A 17,386-nucleotide genomic window follows, 5' to 3' on the forward strand; every position below is an offset into this window, starting at 1 on the left:
TCCGCCGTGTTGCCAAACAGGCAGACACTTCAGCAGGAAACTAAAAAAACACAGCTGATTCAGGTAAGAGATTCAACCTGGGATTGTTCAGACATTAGACAGGAGCTCATAGGGACCGGTTTTTAATCCAGAACAGTTGATATAACGTCAGTTTTACTCATGAAGGGCTAGGATTAGATTAAATACATGGATTAAAGACACATTTCTGAGTTTGAGATCAGCTCAAGGAACTGTTTCAGTTTTAGTTTGAAGTTTTAAGAGCAAAGATGTGGAATCCAAGGCTTCATCTACCCTGAGTATGTCAGATTTTTGTGTGCTGAAATCTAAAAATTCTACAGTTTCCCAGTTTTGGATCAATAAAGTATGTTTGTCTATGTATCTACAGAGCAAATTAAATGCAAAGTAATAGATGAGAATGTTTTTTTAAATGTCTAGTTTGGATGCGAGGAGAATGAGCAGCAAACCATGTCTTAGATATTTGACAGGAGCTCATAGGGACCAGTTTTAATCCAGAAGTGTAGAAATAATGTCAGTTTTACACATGAAGGACTAGGATTAGATTAAACACATGGATTAAAGATGTACAGATCTGCTCAGGGAACTGTTTCAGTTTCAGTTTTAGTCTAATTTGTCTTATCAAGACTCTGGTTTAGACCAGTTCTAAATGTAAAGTGTCGAGAGATAACTTTTGTTATGATTTAATGGTATATAAATAAAATTTGATTTGATTAGTTTGACTAGTTTAAGAGCAAAGATGTGGAGTCGAAGGCATCATCTACCCTGAATCTGTCAGATATTAGTGTACTGAAATCTAAAAAGTCTATTTCCAGTTTTGAATCAATAAAGAATACAGTATTTTTTTTTATTTATTTATTTGACCTTTATTTAGCCAGGAAAAAAGCTCACTGGGATTAAAAATATCTTTTTCCACAGTGTCCAGGCCAAGACAACAGCAGAAGTTACACAAAATAGAAATCACAGCCATATATCCACTCTAAAAAATATACATAAAAAACAATAAAAGTCAGTTCTAAAACCATAGATAAATCACTGAACAAAGAACATACATATAAAACACCATCAGTAATTTAAAAGGTACTAAAATATGTATCTACCTATCCAGTGCCAAATTTAGGTATAAGCTAAATAATAATAATAATCACAATTGCATTTATAAAGCACTTTTCATTCAAGGGAATCTCAAAGTGCTACAGAGAAAAAGAAAGTCCTTGAAGAAATACACACAAAAAAAAAACTAGATGTGAAACGAAAATAATCTACAATTTAGGGCCACGCGATCTGCTGGAACTGAAAAAAATTCCACATTTTTTTTAATTCAATGTGTTGTCTTAAAATTAAAATTAAATTGAATTAAAATTAAATTAAATTAAAATTACTTAAAATTAAAATTTAGTTTACTTTTAGTATCAATGTTCCTTGTGTCAGTTACCTATAGATAATTCATGGAATTATAGTGAATATAACTGTGTTTAAGTTGTAACTTAGAAGATTCTGTAATATAATTTTTGGGATTTGACCACATGATCTTTATTATTGAATACTATTAATGAAAATTAAAAGGCAATATTTTAAATTTTTCATATAATTAAAAGCATATATTTTACAGTTTTCTTAGACCAGCTGGTGTCATTTAAAGGAGGGGGGGCAAGTTGAAATCCAGACCTGTGCCTATATAAAGAGCAAATTAAACAGTTTTTTAAATGTCTATTTTAGATGTAAGGAGAACATGTCTTAGATTCCCACATCTCTTTCTAAACAAATCTTTTATTTAGTCTTTCACCCAGTAGAGGGACTAACATTTCTGGATATTTTCTTCATTCTTTGGTGATTTTTTTTAGCTGTTGTTTACAAATAAGTACATTTTAGAGTTGTGGGATTTACTGACATTCACAAACTGCAAGCACAATGTTTTCGATGTTCCGTAAAAACATGCAACACCTTTTTAATGTGTGAAACGTTTCTATGTGGAGTTGAAAATCTGGACTCTGACTGCAGGGCCTTTGATTCCAGTCTAACTTGATTAAAACTTGGGCTCGTCGGGGTCATGTGGCGTCTTCTGAAACATTCTTATCACATGATTAACCCATACGGAACCAAACATCCGCTGTTGAGCAAGAGCGTCGACTGATCTACACTGTTTAATACGTGTTGATCCACTAATCCTATCAATACATGTAAGTAATTGGTGTAAAATGCAGTTTGTCATCTTTTCATGGTTATAAGATATGACCCATTTGGACGTTCAGAGGCTCCGTAGTTACCGTGGCAACACCGTCATCTTCTATAACATTGATTCACCAGTAAAACCCATGGAGATGGATCAATGACAGACCCTTGTTTTGACTATATTTTGCTGAAAGAGGCATTTTTGCTTCATTTTTCTGTGTTTTGATATAGCAACCTTTGAATTTACTACTTTAAATTTACTGGACATCTACTTGATCAGGAAATTACACGTAAGAAAATACCCAATTTTCACTGAAAAATGCAGAGTAATGGATGAATAAATTGTGATAAATCACTTTGGAAAAGTTAAATATACAGAAAAATGCATTGAGAAGTCACCACTAAAGTACTTTTATGTTGATAACATTGATTCACCAGTAAAACCAATAGTTTGATCAATGACGGTGGATGGACACACTGAGTACATGTTCAGTTAATGATAGATTTTGCGGAAAAAGTCAATATTTCTTCACTTTTATTTGTTTTTGCTATAATAACTTTCAACTTTATTCAGAGCTTTTATGACCATCTACATGATCAGTGAATTAAATATAGTAAAATACCACATTTTTACAGGAAAAAAAGCAAAATATAAAGGATGATATTAGAATAAATGGTGATAAATCGCTTAAGAAAGGTTAAAATAGAGAGAAAAATACATTTGGGAACTGCCACAAAAGTAGCACTGGGTCTGTATGGGTTAACAGAAAACACAACAAAGTAAAAAGATAAATAAAGATAATTACAGTTAAGAAATATGACTATATGTACAAAATTTAAAAAAAAAAGGGGAACTGAGGTGATAAAGGAAAACCCCTGGTCTAAATGAGGAAGCAGTGATTTATTTACTGCAGAACTGAAAACACATCAACCACACAAAAGCAGAAAGTTTTCCTACAGTGTCACAAGGTTATTATCGTTAACGAAAACTAACGAAATGACAAAAACTAGAATTGTAAAAACATTTTCGTTAACTGAAATAAATAAAAACTATAATTAAAAGAAAAAAACGATAACTAACTGAAACTGTATTGTGTGTTTACAAAACTAACTAAAATGTATACAAATTCTGGATAAAATTCCCTTCGTTTTCGTCTTTGTCAATGTCGGATTAATATAAAATTGATTTTAGCTGCTGGCACCATATGATATTTAACAGTCCATCACTTGTGGTTTACAGTCGTCTTCTGGTTCCCACTCTACCTGGAAACATGCAGACTAAAGTTGGGAGAAAGCAACACAGTCCTGTCTGGGATTTATTTGAGTACAACGGAGAAGAAGAGAAAAGATATTTAAAAAAAACCCTAAAACTAAACTAAAACTAAGCATTTAGAAAATAACAAAAACTAATAATAACTAGCAAATCTGCTCTAAAAACAAATTAAAACTAACTGAATTAGACAAAAAAAAAAAAAAAAGTCAAAACTAAATAAAACTAAACTATCATGAAAAATCCAAAACTATTATAATCTTGCAGTGTCCTCACTCCATTGTTCTTTTTCTCTCAGCGGTTAAAATGTTCCTCAGTGTCCGTCTGCTGCTGCTGCTGGCGGTGCTCGCCCCGGTGACCTCCACCACCAACCCAGGGGTAAAGGTCAAACTGACCCAAAAAGGCCTTGAATATGGTAAACCTCTACACCACACATGTACACTTTCAGCCCAGTACTTCTGCTTTCATCACCACACTGTGTTTTGGTTTTTTTCAGGCAGACAACTAGGGATGATTCAGATCCAGCAGAAGCTCAAAACCATCAAGGTCCCTGATATTTCAGGGTCGCAGAAGGTTTCACCCATTGGAAAAGTCCAGTACAGTCTGACAAAGTAAGGCAGATCCTGGGAATTCTGTTACAAACTGAGATGTGGACAAAAGTATGTGGACACATTGAATTCAGGTGTTTCTTTTCTAACAGGGGTCTGGGATATAAAACAATAATGACAAATGTAATTATAGAGTTTTATATTGGGATAAATATCATTGCATTGGTTAGTTTGGTGTAAATTATCTTTGCTTTCACAATGCCTCAGAGATGGTTTTTACTTAATTTCTCTCAATGTTTTTTTTTAATCCATGACTATGATTTTAAATGTTCTACCTCAAAGTTTCTAAAATATTTTTCATGCTCTGACTGTAAAAAATTATTTTCTACCACAACTAACCATCTACTTTATTCACATCTCACTGAAGAAGAAAAATCTACCATTACAGTTTAAGGAAATGTTGATGTTTATAAACTATATGGACAAAAGTATTTGGACACATCATGTCTACAGCTGTTCATGATCATTTGAGATAAAAAAAACATCAATATGCTGCTAGCAAAAAGGCTGTGACCAGGTACTGGCTCCAACCTGAACCACCTAATCTAGAAAAATGGGTAGATATTGTGAATGAAATTTATCAGATGGAAAGACTAACCTTCTCCCTTCGATTACAATTGAACAAATTTTCAAAGCTATGGTCAAAGTGGATATTTTTTGTTTACACTTACCAAACACAATCTGTTGGAACCCTAAATGTACAGGAAATGGCAATATAATGACAATGTATCTGGAACTGTCTTGTTTTTTTTGTGTAATTAATTAATTAATTCTACTTTTCATATTTTATTTATTTATTTTTTTCTTTTCTTCTTTAGAGAGAGGAGGTTAAAGTCTCTTGCTCTTTCGTATGTGTTTTCTTTATGGAACAATGCATCCATTGTTCACTGTTCAACTGTTTTGTTTATTAACAAAAAAAAGAAAAACTGAAATGTTGAGAATGGAAAGATTGGTCATTGGTCACATACTTGTTACGTGACCACAATGTAATTTAAATGTATGTTGAACTTTTCTCAATATTTCTAAATAAAAATCAGAAAAAAAAAAAACAAAACATCAATATGCCCTTAAATATGAAGGAATATTATCCATGAAGTTTATTTTCACTAGGTTTCAATCCATGTTAAAAGCTTGTCAAGAATAACGTTTATTAAAAGGTACATTTATCCCTTTAACTTGTTCCTTGTAGTTTCATCTGAGTAGCTGTTTATTAGTCATTATACTGTAAAATCCATATTAATAATGTATTCTGCATGACCATATTCAACACCTATCGAGCAATTAACAGCTGGAAAAATTATATCAGAGACCATTAACAATTGCAGATTTGTAGAATTTTTATATTAATTCATGTAAACTGAGAGTTTATATTGATGTTTACAAACTTTATGGACAAAAGTATTGGGACACATCATGTCTACAGTTGTAAGATGATTTGACATAAACATCAATATTTCCTTGAAGTTTAATGGCAGATTTTTCGTCCTCAGTGAGATGTGAAGAAAGTAGATGGTTAGTTGTGGTATAAAATGATTATTTACAGTCAGAGCATGAAAAATATCTCAGAAATTTAGAGGTAGAACATTCAAAATCATAGTCATGGATTTCAAAAAAATAAAATCAATGTTGAGAGAAATTAAGTAAAAACCATCTCTGAGGCATTTTAGAAGCAAAGATAACAATTTAAACCAAACTAACCAATGCAATGATATTTATCCTAATATAAAACCATCCATGACTATGATTTTAAATGTTCTACCTTTAAATTTCTCAAATATTTTTCTTTCATTTTACAGCTGTAGCCATGATGTGTCCCAATACTTTTGTCCATATAAAGTACATGAGGTTCTTTCTCACTGTTCCTTCATCATTTCTTCCAGTATGCACATAGTGAATGTGGGGCTGCCGAAGTCCGGGCTGGGCCTGGTACCGGGTACTGGGGTCCGACTGTCTATTGGAAACGCCTTCATCAGCCTGAATGGAAACTGGAGGGTCAAGTACCTGAGATTTATGTGAGTGAGAGCTCTGTAACATCATTTTGCTAATGTTTCTCAAGTTTTTGTTCATTTTTGTGCATGTGTTGTTCTTGTTATGCTTTATTTTGTTCATATTTGTTGTGTTCTTTTTTCTGTTAACTGTGTTCATGTTTCTCAAATTTCTCAAAATTAAGTGTTTGGTGTATTTGTAGATCTACTGTGAAGCAAAGTTGTAATGCTAATGATAAACCGAGGCAGAATATTGTTAAAATTGCACTTATCTAAACAAATTTCAGGCTGTTCATGTTATTCTGATTTTTTACAAGATACTTCATTAGATTAAACATTTTAATAATGTAATTTTACCTCTTTCACTGTTATTGTTTTACTGGTCCAGTTCAGATCATATTGGGCTGAATGTGGAACCTGAACAAGAATGGGTTTGACATCACTGATCTAATCCTTTAGTTTCCAAAACTCGATGTTTCTGCTGCATCACTGACTTCTCCTCCTTCTCCTTTTTCTTCTCCTCCTTCTCCTCTTCCCCTTCTCCTCCTCCATCTGTTCTTCTATCTCCTCCTACTCTTTCTTCTTCTTCTTGTCCTTCTTCTTCTCCTCCTCCTTCTTCTTCTTCTCTTCCTTCTCCTCCTCGTTCTTCTCCTCCTTCTCTTCCTTCTCCTCCTACTCTTTCTCCTCCTCCTCCTCCTTCTTCTTCCCCCTCTTCCCCTTCTCCTCCTTCTTTGTCTCCTCCTTCTCCTCCTACTCTTTCTTCTTCTCCTCCTCCTTCTTCTCCTTCTTCTCTTCCTTCTCCACCTACTCTTTCTTCTCCTCCCTCTGGTTCTCCTCCATCTTTTCCTCCTTCTCCTTCTCTTCCTTCTCCTTCTCTTCCTTCTTCTCCTTCTTCTTCCCTTTCTCCTTCTTCTTCTCCTCCTTCTCCTTAACAGTAAGGACCACGGCTCCTTCGACCTGAAAGTGAGTGGACTCACCATCGGTACGACTATCATCATTCAGAGTGATGAGACAGGTCGGCCCAGGGTCAGTAGCACCAACTGTGCAGCTACAGTCGGTGGTGCTGATATTAAATTCCACGGTGGTGCCAGGTAATGAACAGTAAAAACCTGCAGGACCAGACGGACAGACTCATACCTGACACATCACATGCTCCTCTGACTGTTCTGTCTTGTCTGTCTGTTTCAGCTGGTTGTACAATCTGTTTAGAAACTTCATTGATAAGGCTTTACGTAGTGCTCTGCAGAAACAGGTGGGAGAACATGTCAGCTTGGAGAACTAAATAATGTTCCTTTACAATTCCAGTTTTCACTTATCAAAATAGAAAATGTTTGTGTTGTTCATTGTTGCAGATCTGCCCCCTGGTGGTCGATGCCATATCTGATCTGAACCCTCAACTGAAAACTCTGAATGGTAATGGTACATGTTAAAATATCTGGACCTTTCATCAGCGCGTACGTTTGAGTTACTTTTTATTGTCCTGCAGTTCTAGCCAAAGTTGACCAGTACGCAGAGATCGAATACTCCATGGTGTCATCGCCTACAGTTTCCAAATCTTCTATCGACTTCGGCTTGAAGGTAAAGAATCATACTTTTACTCACTTTTCAGGTACTTGAACTTCATTTCCTGCAACTTTAAACTTACACCTTTTATGGACAAATACTGTAGTCTTTACTGCACAACATTTACTACATGTAGCTCAACAGTGGATTCACCTACAGGCACCCACAGCGCCGCATCCCCCCCAGTTGTAAACTCTACTAAACGTTGATTAAAATTATTATTGCTTTTGCCAGGATTCAAACCCTGGTCTCCTGTATCATAAGTCGAAGTGTTACTAACTGAGCCATCCATTCACATAAAAATACATGCTGTTTTACTTTGGGGGGGGGGGTTACTGTGCATTACACCATTTATAACCAGTGTCAATATGGTAAAAGGAGTTAAATCTAAACTAGACTTAAGTCTAATCATGAACAGACTGTCTATTCAAGCAGCATTTGGGTCTCAATAAACTATAAATTAACTATACATATAATATAGTTTCTATAAATCTGCTGGTGTTTTGGTTTTAATTAAAGCAGCGTATGACTTTCACCACAAATTTTGGTTTCTCACAGATTCAGCAAGAAAACAAGCCACATGGCTACAACATAAAATTATCCAGTCCACCAGGGTTGTTTTACAGAATGAGTATAGATGGTGGATGGAGGTAAAGGTCACATTTGGGTTCAGCACTCAACAACAGACAGACAAAACTGCTGCCGTGTGGAATTCCCATTCCTACAATGCACTTCACAACAAAGTTTATGAAAAGGCCCGAGTGACGTTTTGGTTTATTATGTAAACAAGTGCACTGTGTTTATGTTAGAGTCATCTTCGAAGTGGTTCACTGTGAGGGAAGTGAGTTAGGTGTGTAAGCACAGGAAGACTCGGGTTTTACAAATTAGAAAAATAATTTGTGATGAAAGTCATACGCTGCTTTAAAGTAATGTTTACTACAAGTGTATTATTAAATTAGATTAAATTAAATCTAATTTAAATTTAATTTGAATGATTAATACATATTGTTATAATAAGTGTAGTTATTATACATAATAATACAATACTTCTACTGTATCCTGTTGGTTCTAATTTTAAATTATTTGGAATGTAATGGAATTCAAAGCCATAACTGAGTCCAACCTTATTAAAGCCAACTCTTTGCTTTGGTTCTAAAAGTGGTCACATTAGCGAGATTCAATTATATTCATTTTATTTGTTTATGATAATTTTTTTTAAAAAAAATACAGTTTTATGTGATTTGAAGCATTTATAATGTTAACTTTGTTCCATGGCTTTGCCCCCTTGAACCCTCACCAGGGCTCCAACCCTGGATCCCACCATTCTCATGTGCCCTATTTTGATATTTATTTATTTATTTATTTATTTATTTAAAATCAGAACAAAGCAAAGTAACTCACAAAATTAGAGCCTTAGGGTGTGTCTGTTAAGAAACGTTTTAGAGATAACTGAAAACCACACATATCCATCTGATTTCTTCAACGTTCACTATGGAGCAAAAATCAGCCCTTGAACTGGACAGAAATAATTTTTTTTTTCTTGTGATGATTATTGATTTCGCCTTCGCCCGTAAGTAGCTGGGATAGGCTCCAAGTGACCCTCGTGACCCTAGTGAGGATAAAGCGTGTTCAGAAAATGAAATAATGAATGAATATTGATTTCAACTGATAAGACCTTTTTCTTGTGAAAATATTTCACTAAACCACCTCTTCCAACACTACGACAGTTACTTTCCAGATTTATATTAGTGCAGACTGGTGACAAATTAAAGGAAAACCTGCTACCCAGGTACTGAGTGGAACTTTTTCCTGTGCTACTGTTCAGGGGGTGTTCTACAACATCGGGAAACACCAGGAGCCTCCGTTCTCCCCTGCCGTCTTTTCTTTGCCTCCACAAATCAACAACATGTTGTACGTCGGCATGTCCACTTTCACCATCAACAGCGCCGCCTTTGTGTACAACAGCGCTGGAGCCCTGAGCCTGTACATCACTGACGACATGGTGAGACACATCCTCCTGACGCCAAACTCATCTAATTATCATGAGGATCCACTGACCAATCAGCTGCCTGTACTGTGTCCTGACAGATCCCAGCGGGTTCCCCCATCCGACTCAACACCAGAACATTTGGAGCCTTCATCCCACAGGTACCAGGACACCAGACACCATCAAAAACACCAAATCTACCTTCACTAGGAGCTACTAACCCTCATTCAGCTGCATATTTCACTATGAAACTCTAAACATTTAGATTAGGGGTTTTAAACATACAGCCCGTGGGCCAAAACCAGCCCACCAAAGGGTCTAATCTGTCCCATGGGATGAATTTAATGTGTGAAAATGTAGATGTGAACTTGATCAGACCAGTAAAATATTATCACAATAAGCTATAAATAATGAAAACTCCAAATGTTTGTCTTTATTTTAGTGTAAAACAAGTAAAGCATGTTTACATTTACAAACTGTCATTTCACACAAAATGTGAATAACCTGAAATGTCTTCATCGACATAAGTGCAATTTGACCAATATTCTGCCTGTTACTAAATGTTTTGTGTTCTGACTTCAATATGTCTCAATATTTTTGTCCATACGGTTTATATTCAGTTGTAAATTCTGTTTGTTTTCTGAACCTGATTTCCTTTTCTTTCTCATAAATTGATCTAAAGGTGGAGAGTTCTCTTTAGTAAGCAGTTTTTGTTTTATATCCTCTCTGTTCAAACCACTTGGATTATTGTTTTTTTTTTTTTTTTTCTGAAAGCTCAGATGTATGACTTGGCAGTGTCATCATTGGCAGTGTGCCTTTTCTTCCAGCTTTCCAAACTTTTCCCAGGTCTGATGATGAAACTGTTGGTAAAGACAGCAAAAACCCCTGTCATCTCTTTCCAACCTAACAACGTGACGGTCCAAGCCAGTGGCACCGTGACCGCCTACGCCATCCAGCCCAATGCCACGCTCTCCCCTCTGTTTGTCCTAAACCTGGTACGTTAACCCTTTAACTCCTGAAACATGATTCCAGGTAAAGGTGCTGCTGTGAATTGTCGTCTGTTTCAGTTTCATAAAAGCTGCTGTGAGTATGTGCTTGTGTTCCTTTTCTTCAGTGGTTTTACTTTACTGTGTGTTTTAGGGTCAAAACAGGTGGAATAACAGAAAAAGACAAAGAGAGGAATTAAAGTTTGACAGGTTTTGACTAAATAAGGCACTCAGAATGTACATCAATAAAAGATTTAGGATGTTGAACATGAACTGTGAACTGGAACACACTGAACAACAACTAGGATTTGAATTAGGGCCCAGTAGTTTTTGTTCTGGGCTCTTTTTTAAAAAAGATCAGTCCAGCTGCTTTTTGACACCTGGTTGAACTCCAAAATGCAGTTACACGGTCAAAACGCCGTAAAAACACAGTAAAAAAACAAAAAACAAAGTAGAATCACCACAACACTAGAATGTTGAACATGAAATGTGAACTCTGACACCTTTAATAGTTAATTTTAGTTTATTTTATTGATTAGTTGTTTCTGATTAGTTGTTTTTGTTCTTTTCACTCATTTTAATTCACATTTGTTAATTTCTGTCAATTTTGTTGATCATTTTTTGCTATTTTTTGATAATTTTCTTGATTATTTTGGTCATTTTCACTGATTTTGATTATTTTTTGGGCTAATTTTCATTCAAAGGTGGATTAGTTTTGTTTAATTTCTTGCCTTTCTGAATATTCTGATAACTTTTGTTGATTTTTTGGATTGTTTTGCTTTTTTTTTTTTTTATCTAATTTTAGGGGTTTTTTTTTTTACCTGGGTGAACTCCAGAAAGCAGGTACACAGTCAAAACTCGGTAAAAACAGTAAAAAAAAAAACATAAAATAAAGGAAACTCAAAAAAAAAAAAAAAAAAGCCTGAACAGTCTATTTTTATAGTGAGTCGGTCTCACTCATTGCTCTGTTTTACCCCCCATTCTACAGACAGAGAGGGGTGAACTGAGCATGCTCAGATATCTATGGAAAGAAAAAGGTCTATTCTATCAGCACATTTGGAAACTTTACCCATTGAGCAAACAGTTTAATTTTTTATGAGTAATTGAAATAAGTCATTCATTCAGAATGCTCACCACAGACACGTCAGGGGTTAAAGGGTTAAACTCACTCATCTACGTTTCGACAGGAGACCAGCGTCAGCACTCGGGTGTTTGTCAGCGGGATGAGGGTGGCCGGCGCTGTCACTCTCAACAAGTGAGTTTCCAAAAACATCAAAATTTGTTCACAAAATAGAAGAATAAGACCAAAAGGTCCTGACAAAAAAAACAAGAGCATCACAGTCTAATTTGGTCTCATTTGCACAGAATGGATGTGACCCTGGGGACAAGCTACGTTGGAGCATTCCAGGTGAGAGCTGCATTCTAACACCAGCCACTGCGTGCAAATGTTAAAACCCACTGAATAAACTGTCACCTCCCACCCAACAGGTCAAATCCCTTGACAACATCCTGCAAATGGTCGTCAAAATCGTAGTGATCCCCAAGCTCAACGGTGAGTTTATGCATTTTAAGATGAATTCCGCAGTGATTCATTTGCAAATCAGAGAAGGTACTGTTCTTAGAAGGAAAAAAATACAATGCACTGCAATATCTAGTGTTTGAAGCACACTGGACAACACTTGAAGGTACCGCTGAGAATAAACAATATAATTACAATCTAAGCATGATTTACGAAATGTACAACTGAACAAGAAATCCAATTTGATGTCACATATTTCACTTTCCTCCTTGTTTCTGAGATTCAAATCATGATAAAAACACAATTTTAGCATCACGCCAATAAAGCAGCAGTGATTCAGCCACTGTAAATGATTAGTAGATGAGTTGCGGAACCTGGAGAGCACAATAGATTCATCAAATTTTACATTTAATTTCCCTGCTGCTTTCTTAAGTAGTTTTATTCATCTCAGTTTGATCATTTGCTCTGATAGTGTAAAAAGCTGTCAGAGAATTGGAGCTTGTTGCATTTATGTGTTTTTGCTCTGAAATCATAATTATCTATACTAAAAGCACAATTTGTCATGTTGTTCACCTCCTAGATCAGGCATGTCCAAAGTCCGGCCCGGGGGCCAATCACGGCCCGCGGTCAGATTTTCTACGGCCCACAGCTTGGGTTTTAGAATGTATTATTTATGGCCCGCTTGGACTGTTGAACCGAGTACATGAATCATAAAAGGTTCAAAATGCAGTTTCTCCTTTCACCTCATGGTGGCAGCACCACTCTTACTCTATCTGGCTCTGTGACTTTGCCGTGAACCCTTTTTGCTAATTTCTAACCATGGCGCCTGTAAATAAAAAAACGAAAGTTGACAGTGAGGGCTGCTGCTTCCAGGAGAGATGGGAATTACAATTTTTTTTCACTGAAAATCAAGGCGATTGTGTTTGCCTAATTTGTCAAGAGACTGTTGCCTTGTTTAAGGAATTCAATGTAAAGAGACACTAGCAGACAAAACATGCTAATGCATACGACAAGCTAGCAGGGAGTGAGAGTTCCGAAAAAATGAAGCAAATTCAAGCTGCTTTAAACTCAACAGTGACTCTTCATTTGAACCTCTGAGTTCAGTGAATTCACCACCAAGGCAGGCTACCAAGTTGCCAGGTTAGTTGCCTCTAACTGCTGGTGTTATGTACTTGTAGATGTGACACAAAATATTACTTTCTGAATGATTTTGTGAAAGACAAGAGTAAGAGTCATATGTTTTCATCTTAAACGTTAACAGACTTTGCATTACTGAGTAATATATGAGTAATGATTACTCATATAAGTCATGTTTAAAATGAATGTGGGGTTAAGATTTTTATCAGCTTGGATGTTTAAGATACTCCACACAGTTTGTTCTATGTTATGTGACTCCAGATGTGAAAGGAAGGCAGAAATGTATTTTTTTTTTTTTTTTAATTTGTTCACACCTGAGTGGCTTAGATTTGGTTATATTGCCATTAAAAAAAAATGATATTGTGACAATGAAAATAAAATTGTTGTAGAACAGCGCATTTATATGTAATTTTTACTGTTTAAAAAATTTCCAAAGGGACCACTGGCCCCTCGCAATGTCCACATTATCAGATCTGGCCCTCTTGAAAAAAAGTTTGGACACCCCTGTCCTAGATCATTCAGTTGTGCGACTACCAATACTTTGTATGTATGAAACTTCTATGACACAGGTCCCTAAAAACAGGACATGGGGGCTAAAAATTCAAACCAGATGTAGACTAATGTTATGAAGCAAGTTTGGAAGCACTTTGGGTCTATTTTAAAAATAAATATTTACTAAGATAAAAGAGCAACTATTTTTCAGATAAAACACATTTTTATATTTTTATATTACTTCCATACAAAAATCCACATGTAACATAGTGAAAAGGACATGAAAATTACATGCTACTATTTTTTAGAATATCTTTTCATTCTCTCACAAGTACATTTTGGGAATCGGACTAATTATTCAAGGCAGAGTGTTTCACAAAAATGACTGCTGTTGCAAAATCACTCGCGATTTATTTGTGTTTAAATGGGCAGGTTCCACATGTAACATGAGAGGACACGATGGGTAACACACAAAACATGGAATGAGACTGAGTTTCATGAAAAACCCACATCTGGATTAAAAAAACCACTAGGATCATCCAATTTAACACAGTGTCTTTATTTATAGCGGTATATAAGACCATTTACAGCCATTTTTTCTAGATCAAATGCACTGACACCTAGGTAGCTTTTCATGTCCCAATTTTGGTCCTATTTTTGGCCCCAATATTTTATTAAACATTCCTTAATTTTGGGATGGCTCTGAGCAAGAGTATGATTTTTGTGCATTTATTTGAAGTCATTATTAGGTACATCCTGGGGGGAAATATGTCTAAATTTCTCTTTTATTATTGGATCTAAAAAAGCTGGAAAAGTGCCAGGTACCAAATAAACCCAGTTTCCTAGAAGCACCCACCTCTATTGATGGGTTACCATATGAATACCATGGTGTTCAGTTAGCCTGTTCTCTACATATGGCCAAAAATGGTGAACATACGGTAACTCTCTTGTCAGTGCTCAAGGTACTGGTGAAGAGTTGTAGTTGGTTCCTAAGCACCTTCAATGGCAGCTATGCTCTAATGCTAATGCTAGAAGCTGTGTCAGTTTGGATGGGAGACTGAATTTCCAGATAATAAAGTGCGTTAACCTTTTGTAGTCAAATAAAAAGAGTCTAACCATTGAAGATAGATTTGCAGGCCCTTTTTATCTTATTGGCTTTTGTATTATTTGCCTGACTTAATTCAGCCTTAACGCAGTAAAACACTTACGCATATAAATGACTTCTGTTGGTTGTATTTTTGCATTTTGACTGAACTTCACTCATTAAGAGTTTAAAGGGTATTCTTAAATCCTGTGTGTTGTAGTTTTCCCAGTTTTTATTTTTTTTTATTGTACTTCACAGCCCAACTTGCGAAGGGATACCCACTCCCTACAATTGGGAAGATGAAGCTTGTGAACACTGAGCTGAAGGTCCTGAAGGTCAGACAGTTTTTTCAATTAATTCCACCTTATAACCTCATAATTACAATTACACAACAATATTTTTGCACACTTATTATGTATATTTCTTTGATTATCATATTGATAATATATTGCCTAGTACATACTGTCCAAATTGCTGTTCTAACTGTGTCTTCATAGAATGTCCTCATATGTATATTTCAAAGATTCAAAGATTTGTATTTTGTCATTTCATTAGATACACAGGACATGTAGTGAATTGAAATATCTTTTCTCTCTCACCTTGTAAATAAAAAAAGCCATGCAAAAATGTGTTAAAAAGAGGCAAAATAGAATAACAATAAATAGTTGGTATAAAGAAGGAACTAAAATAGAATATGAAGTGCATATGTAAGTCTTTTCAATAGCAGCGGTTAAGACAGATAGACACATTTAGATAGACATGTTTTCTTTTTTGTTGTATTGATAATTTCTTTATACACACACACACACACACACACATATATATATATATATGTATACACATATATACACTCAAGGAAAAAAGAAACGCACCATTTTCATTTTCTCGATTTTTTCAGAAATATGACAGTTATTACAAAATTTCAAACTACAATGAGTTCAGTACTATTCTGAGTCCAAATGAAATGATTGTTTTCCTGGTTCCGGTTGATTAATTTTGATTAGCAATAAGAACTGTATTACAATCATTTCATTTGGACTCAGAATAGTACTGAACTCATTGTAGTTTGAAATTTTGCAATAACTGTCATATTTCTGAAAAAAATCGAGAAAATGAAAGTGGTGCGTTTCTTTTTTCCTTGAGTACATATATATATATATATATATATATATATATATATATATATATATATATATATATATATATATATATATATATAGGGAAAGAGAGAGAGAGAGATTTCTATATGTTTTTCATACAGGTAGTTTATTTCCTGCTACTTTTCTATTAAACTGTAACATACAATAATTTCCCTCTGGGATTAATAAATAATAAATATTATGAGTCTGACTCTGATCTCTGCATCAGAGAATTTTTTCATGATATAAATTCCTATTGGCTAATATGGCATAAAAGTCGACTATCAACGCACAATCATATATTAACCACTGCTGTTTTGTTGCTCTTTTTTCTTCCAGGATTACATGCTGATTGGGACGGATGTTCAGTTTACAGCCTGATGATGAAGTGTTTTGACCAGATATCTGTTTTCCACTGGGACACATCAATGTAAAGGCACAATCACAGCCAATCTAAAGAAAAAACACTGACGATATACTACAGCTTCAAACAAACTTGATAAATGATCACATTGGATTATTGTGCACTGATACGGTCTGTTTATTTGTTTATTCAGGCCATGTTTCTTCATATTAAATGTAGAAGTTGACAGTGAAAAGTCTTCCTGCAGGAAACATTCTGCTGGATAACGTCTGCTGTCGCCACAATCATCCATTCTGAAATAAAGCTCTCCTCCCAAAGCAGATCACAGCACTTTCTGCTGCTGACTTTAGGTAAAAATCTCTCCTAAAGTTTCCGACTTTGAGCAATTTTCCTCAAATGTGCTGATCCGTGACATTTTAACAGCGGTTTGGAGAATCCCATAAAACCCATCCTGACATTGATCAAACACTGCTAAAACAAATCAGCCCTTGTACAATTTGCTGTGTCCTTTTGGGTTTTATTCTCTGCAGCTCCATATATATCCATGTATATTAACAAAGTTTGGGCCGACTATGGAAAGCACACTTCACTTATAATAGGCTGTGTTTCTATGAACATACACAGCAGCTCATCAGACCACATGAGTCTGGACAGCAGAAGGCCACGCTCTGCCAGTTTGAATCCAAAATCAGAATGTGCAGTTCCAGTTAACGTCCCGGTTCAGTCATGTTGCGTCTGAGGCAGTTTGTCCGTGATGTGGTCGGTGTCTAAAGTCAGTGTTAAAGCCCTTGGTCGAGGCTCTCAGGGAGCTGTGAGCCAGGGCTCGGCCTCTCAGGCTCTGAGAACTGGCTGAAGATATCTACATAAAACACAGAGTAAAAGGATCAAAGGAAGGAAACGCAGTTAAAGTTGATCAGATGTCAGTGGATGTGTGTTTTTGATGCTGTTTTATATTATCTGAATAAAGGACACATATCGAATAGGCTCCTAAACCTACTGTTGATTTAATTATCCTCACAGCATAATTTCCCGTCATACACAAATGGACAAAAGTATGTGGACACG

The 17,386-nt window shown here is 35.5% G+C and overlaps 2 protein-coding genes across 2 annotated transcripts in view; one reads left to right on the plus strand and one right to left on the minus strand.

The window, feature by feature from the left end:
* LOC115419458 (bactericidal permeability-increasing protein-like) lies at positions 1-17,298 on the plus strand. Its single transcript, XM_030134252.1, has 16 exons — positions 1-63; positions 3,756-3,872; positions 3,954-4,068; positions 5,946-6,077; positions 6,986-7,141; positions 7,239-7,302; positions 7,403-7,463; positions 7,537-7,628; positions 9,439-9,615; positions 9,702-9,761; positions 10,428-10,595; positions 11,774-11,841; positions 11,952-11,994; positions 12,075-12,138; positions 15,077-15,153; positions 16,297-17,298. Exons 2-16 carry the CDS (start codon positions 3,764-3,766, stop codon positions 16,336-16,338), a joined length of 1,428 nt encoding a protein of 475 aa, XP_029990112.1. The 5' UTR covers positions 1-63; positions 3,756-3,763; the 3' UTR covers positions 16,339-17,298.
* Positions 16,475-17,386, minus strand: part of cdk5rap1 (CDK5 regulatory subunit associated protein 1) — a 13,168-nt gene continuing 12,256 nt past the window's right edge. The window contains exon 13 of the mRNA XM_030134251.1: positions 16,475-17,180. Coding sequence (XP_029990111.1) covers positions 17,046-17,180 — 135 coding nt within the window. The 3' untranslated portion in view covers positions 16,475-17,045. The remainder of the gene's footprint in view (positions 17,181-17,386) is intronic.

This window comes from Sphaeramia orbicularis, chromosome 5 (genome assembly GCF_902148855.1).
Source record: "Sphaeramia orbicularis chromosome 5, fSphaOr1.1, whole genome shotgun sequence".
NCBI classification, from domain to species: domain Eukaryota; kingdom Metazoa; phylum Chordata; class Actinopteri; order Kurtiformes; family Apogonidae; genus Sphaeramia; species Sphaeramia orbicularis.

What these genes read in the sequence shown, in the direction of transcription:
- LOC115419458 (XM_030134252.1), top strand. Translation starts at nt 3,764, where the DNA reads ATGTTCCTCAGTGTCCGTCTGCTGCTGCTGCTGGCGGTGCTCGCCCCG. An exon ending in CTATCGACTTCGGCTTGAAG is followed by an intron (nt 7,629 to 9,438) that starts GTAAAGAATCAT and finishes GCTACTGTTCAG; the next exon opens with GGGGTGTTCTACAACATCGG. An exon ending in AGTGATCCCCAAGCTCAACG is followed by an intron (nt 12,139 to 15,076) that starts GTGAGTTTATGC and finishes TGTACTTCACAG; the next exon opens with CCCAACTTGCGAAGGGATAC.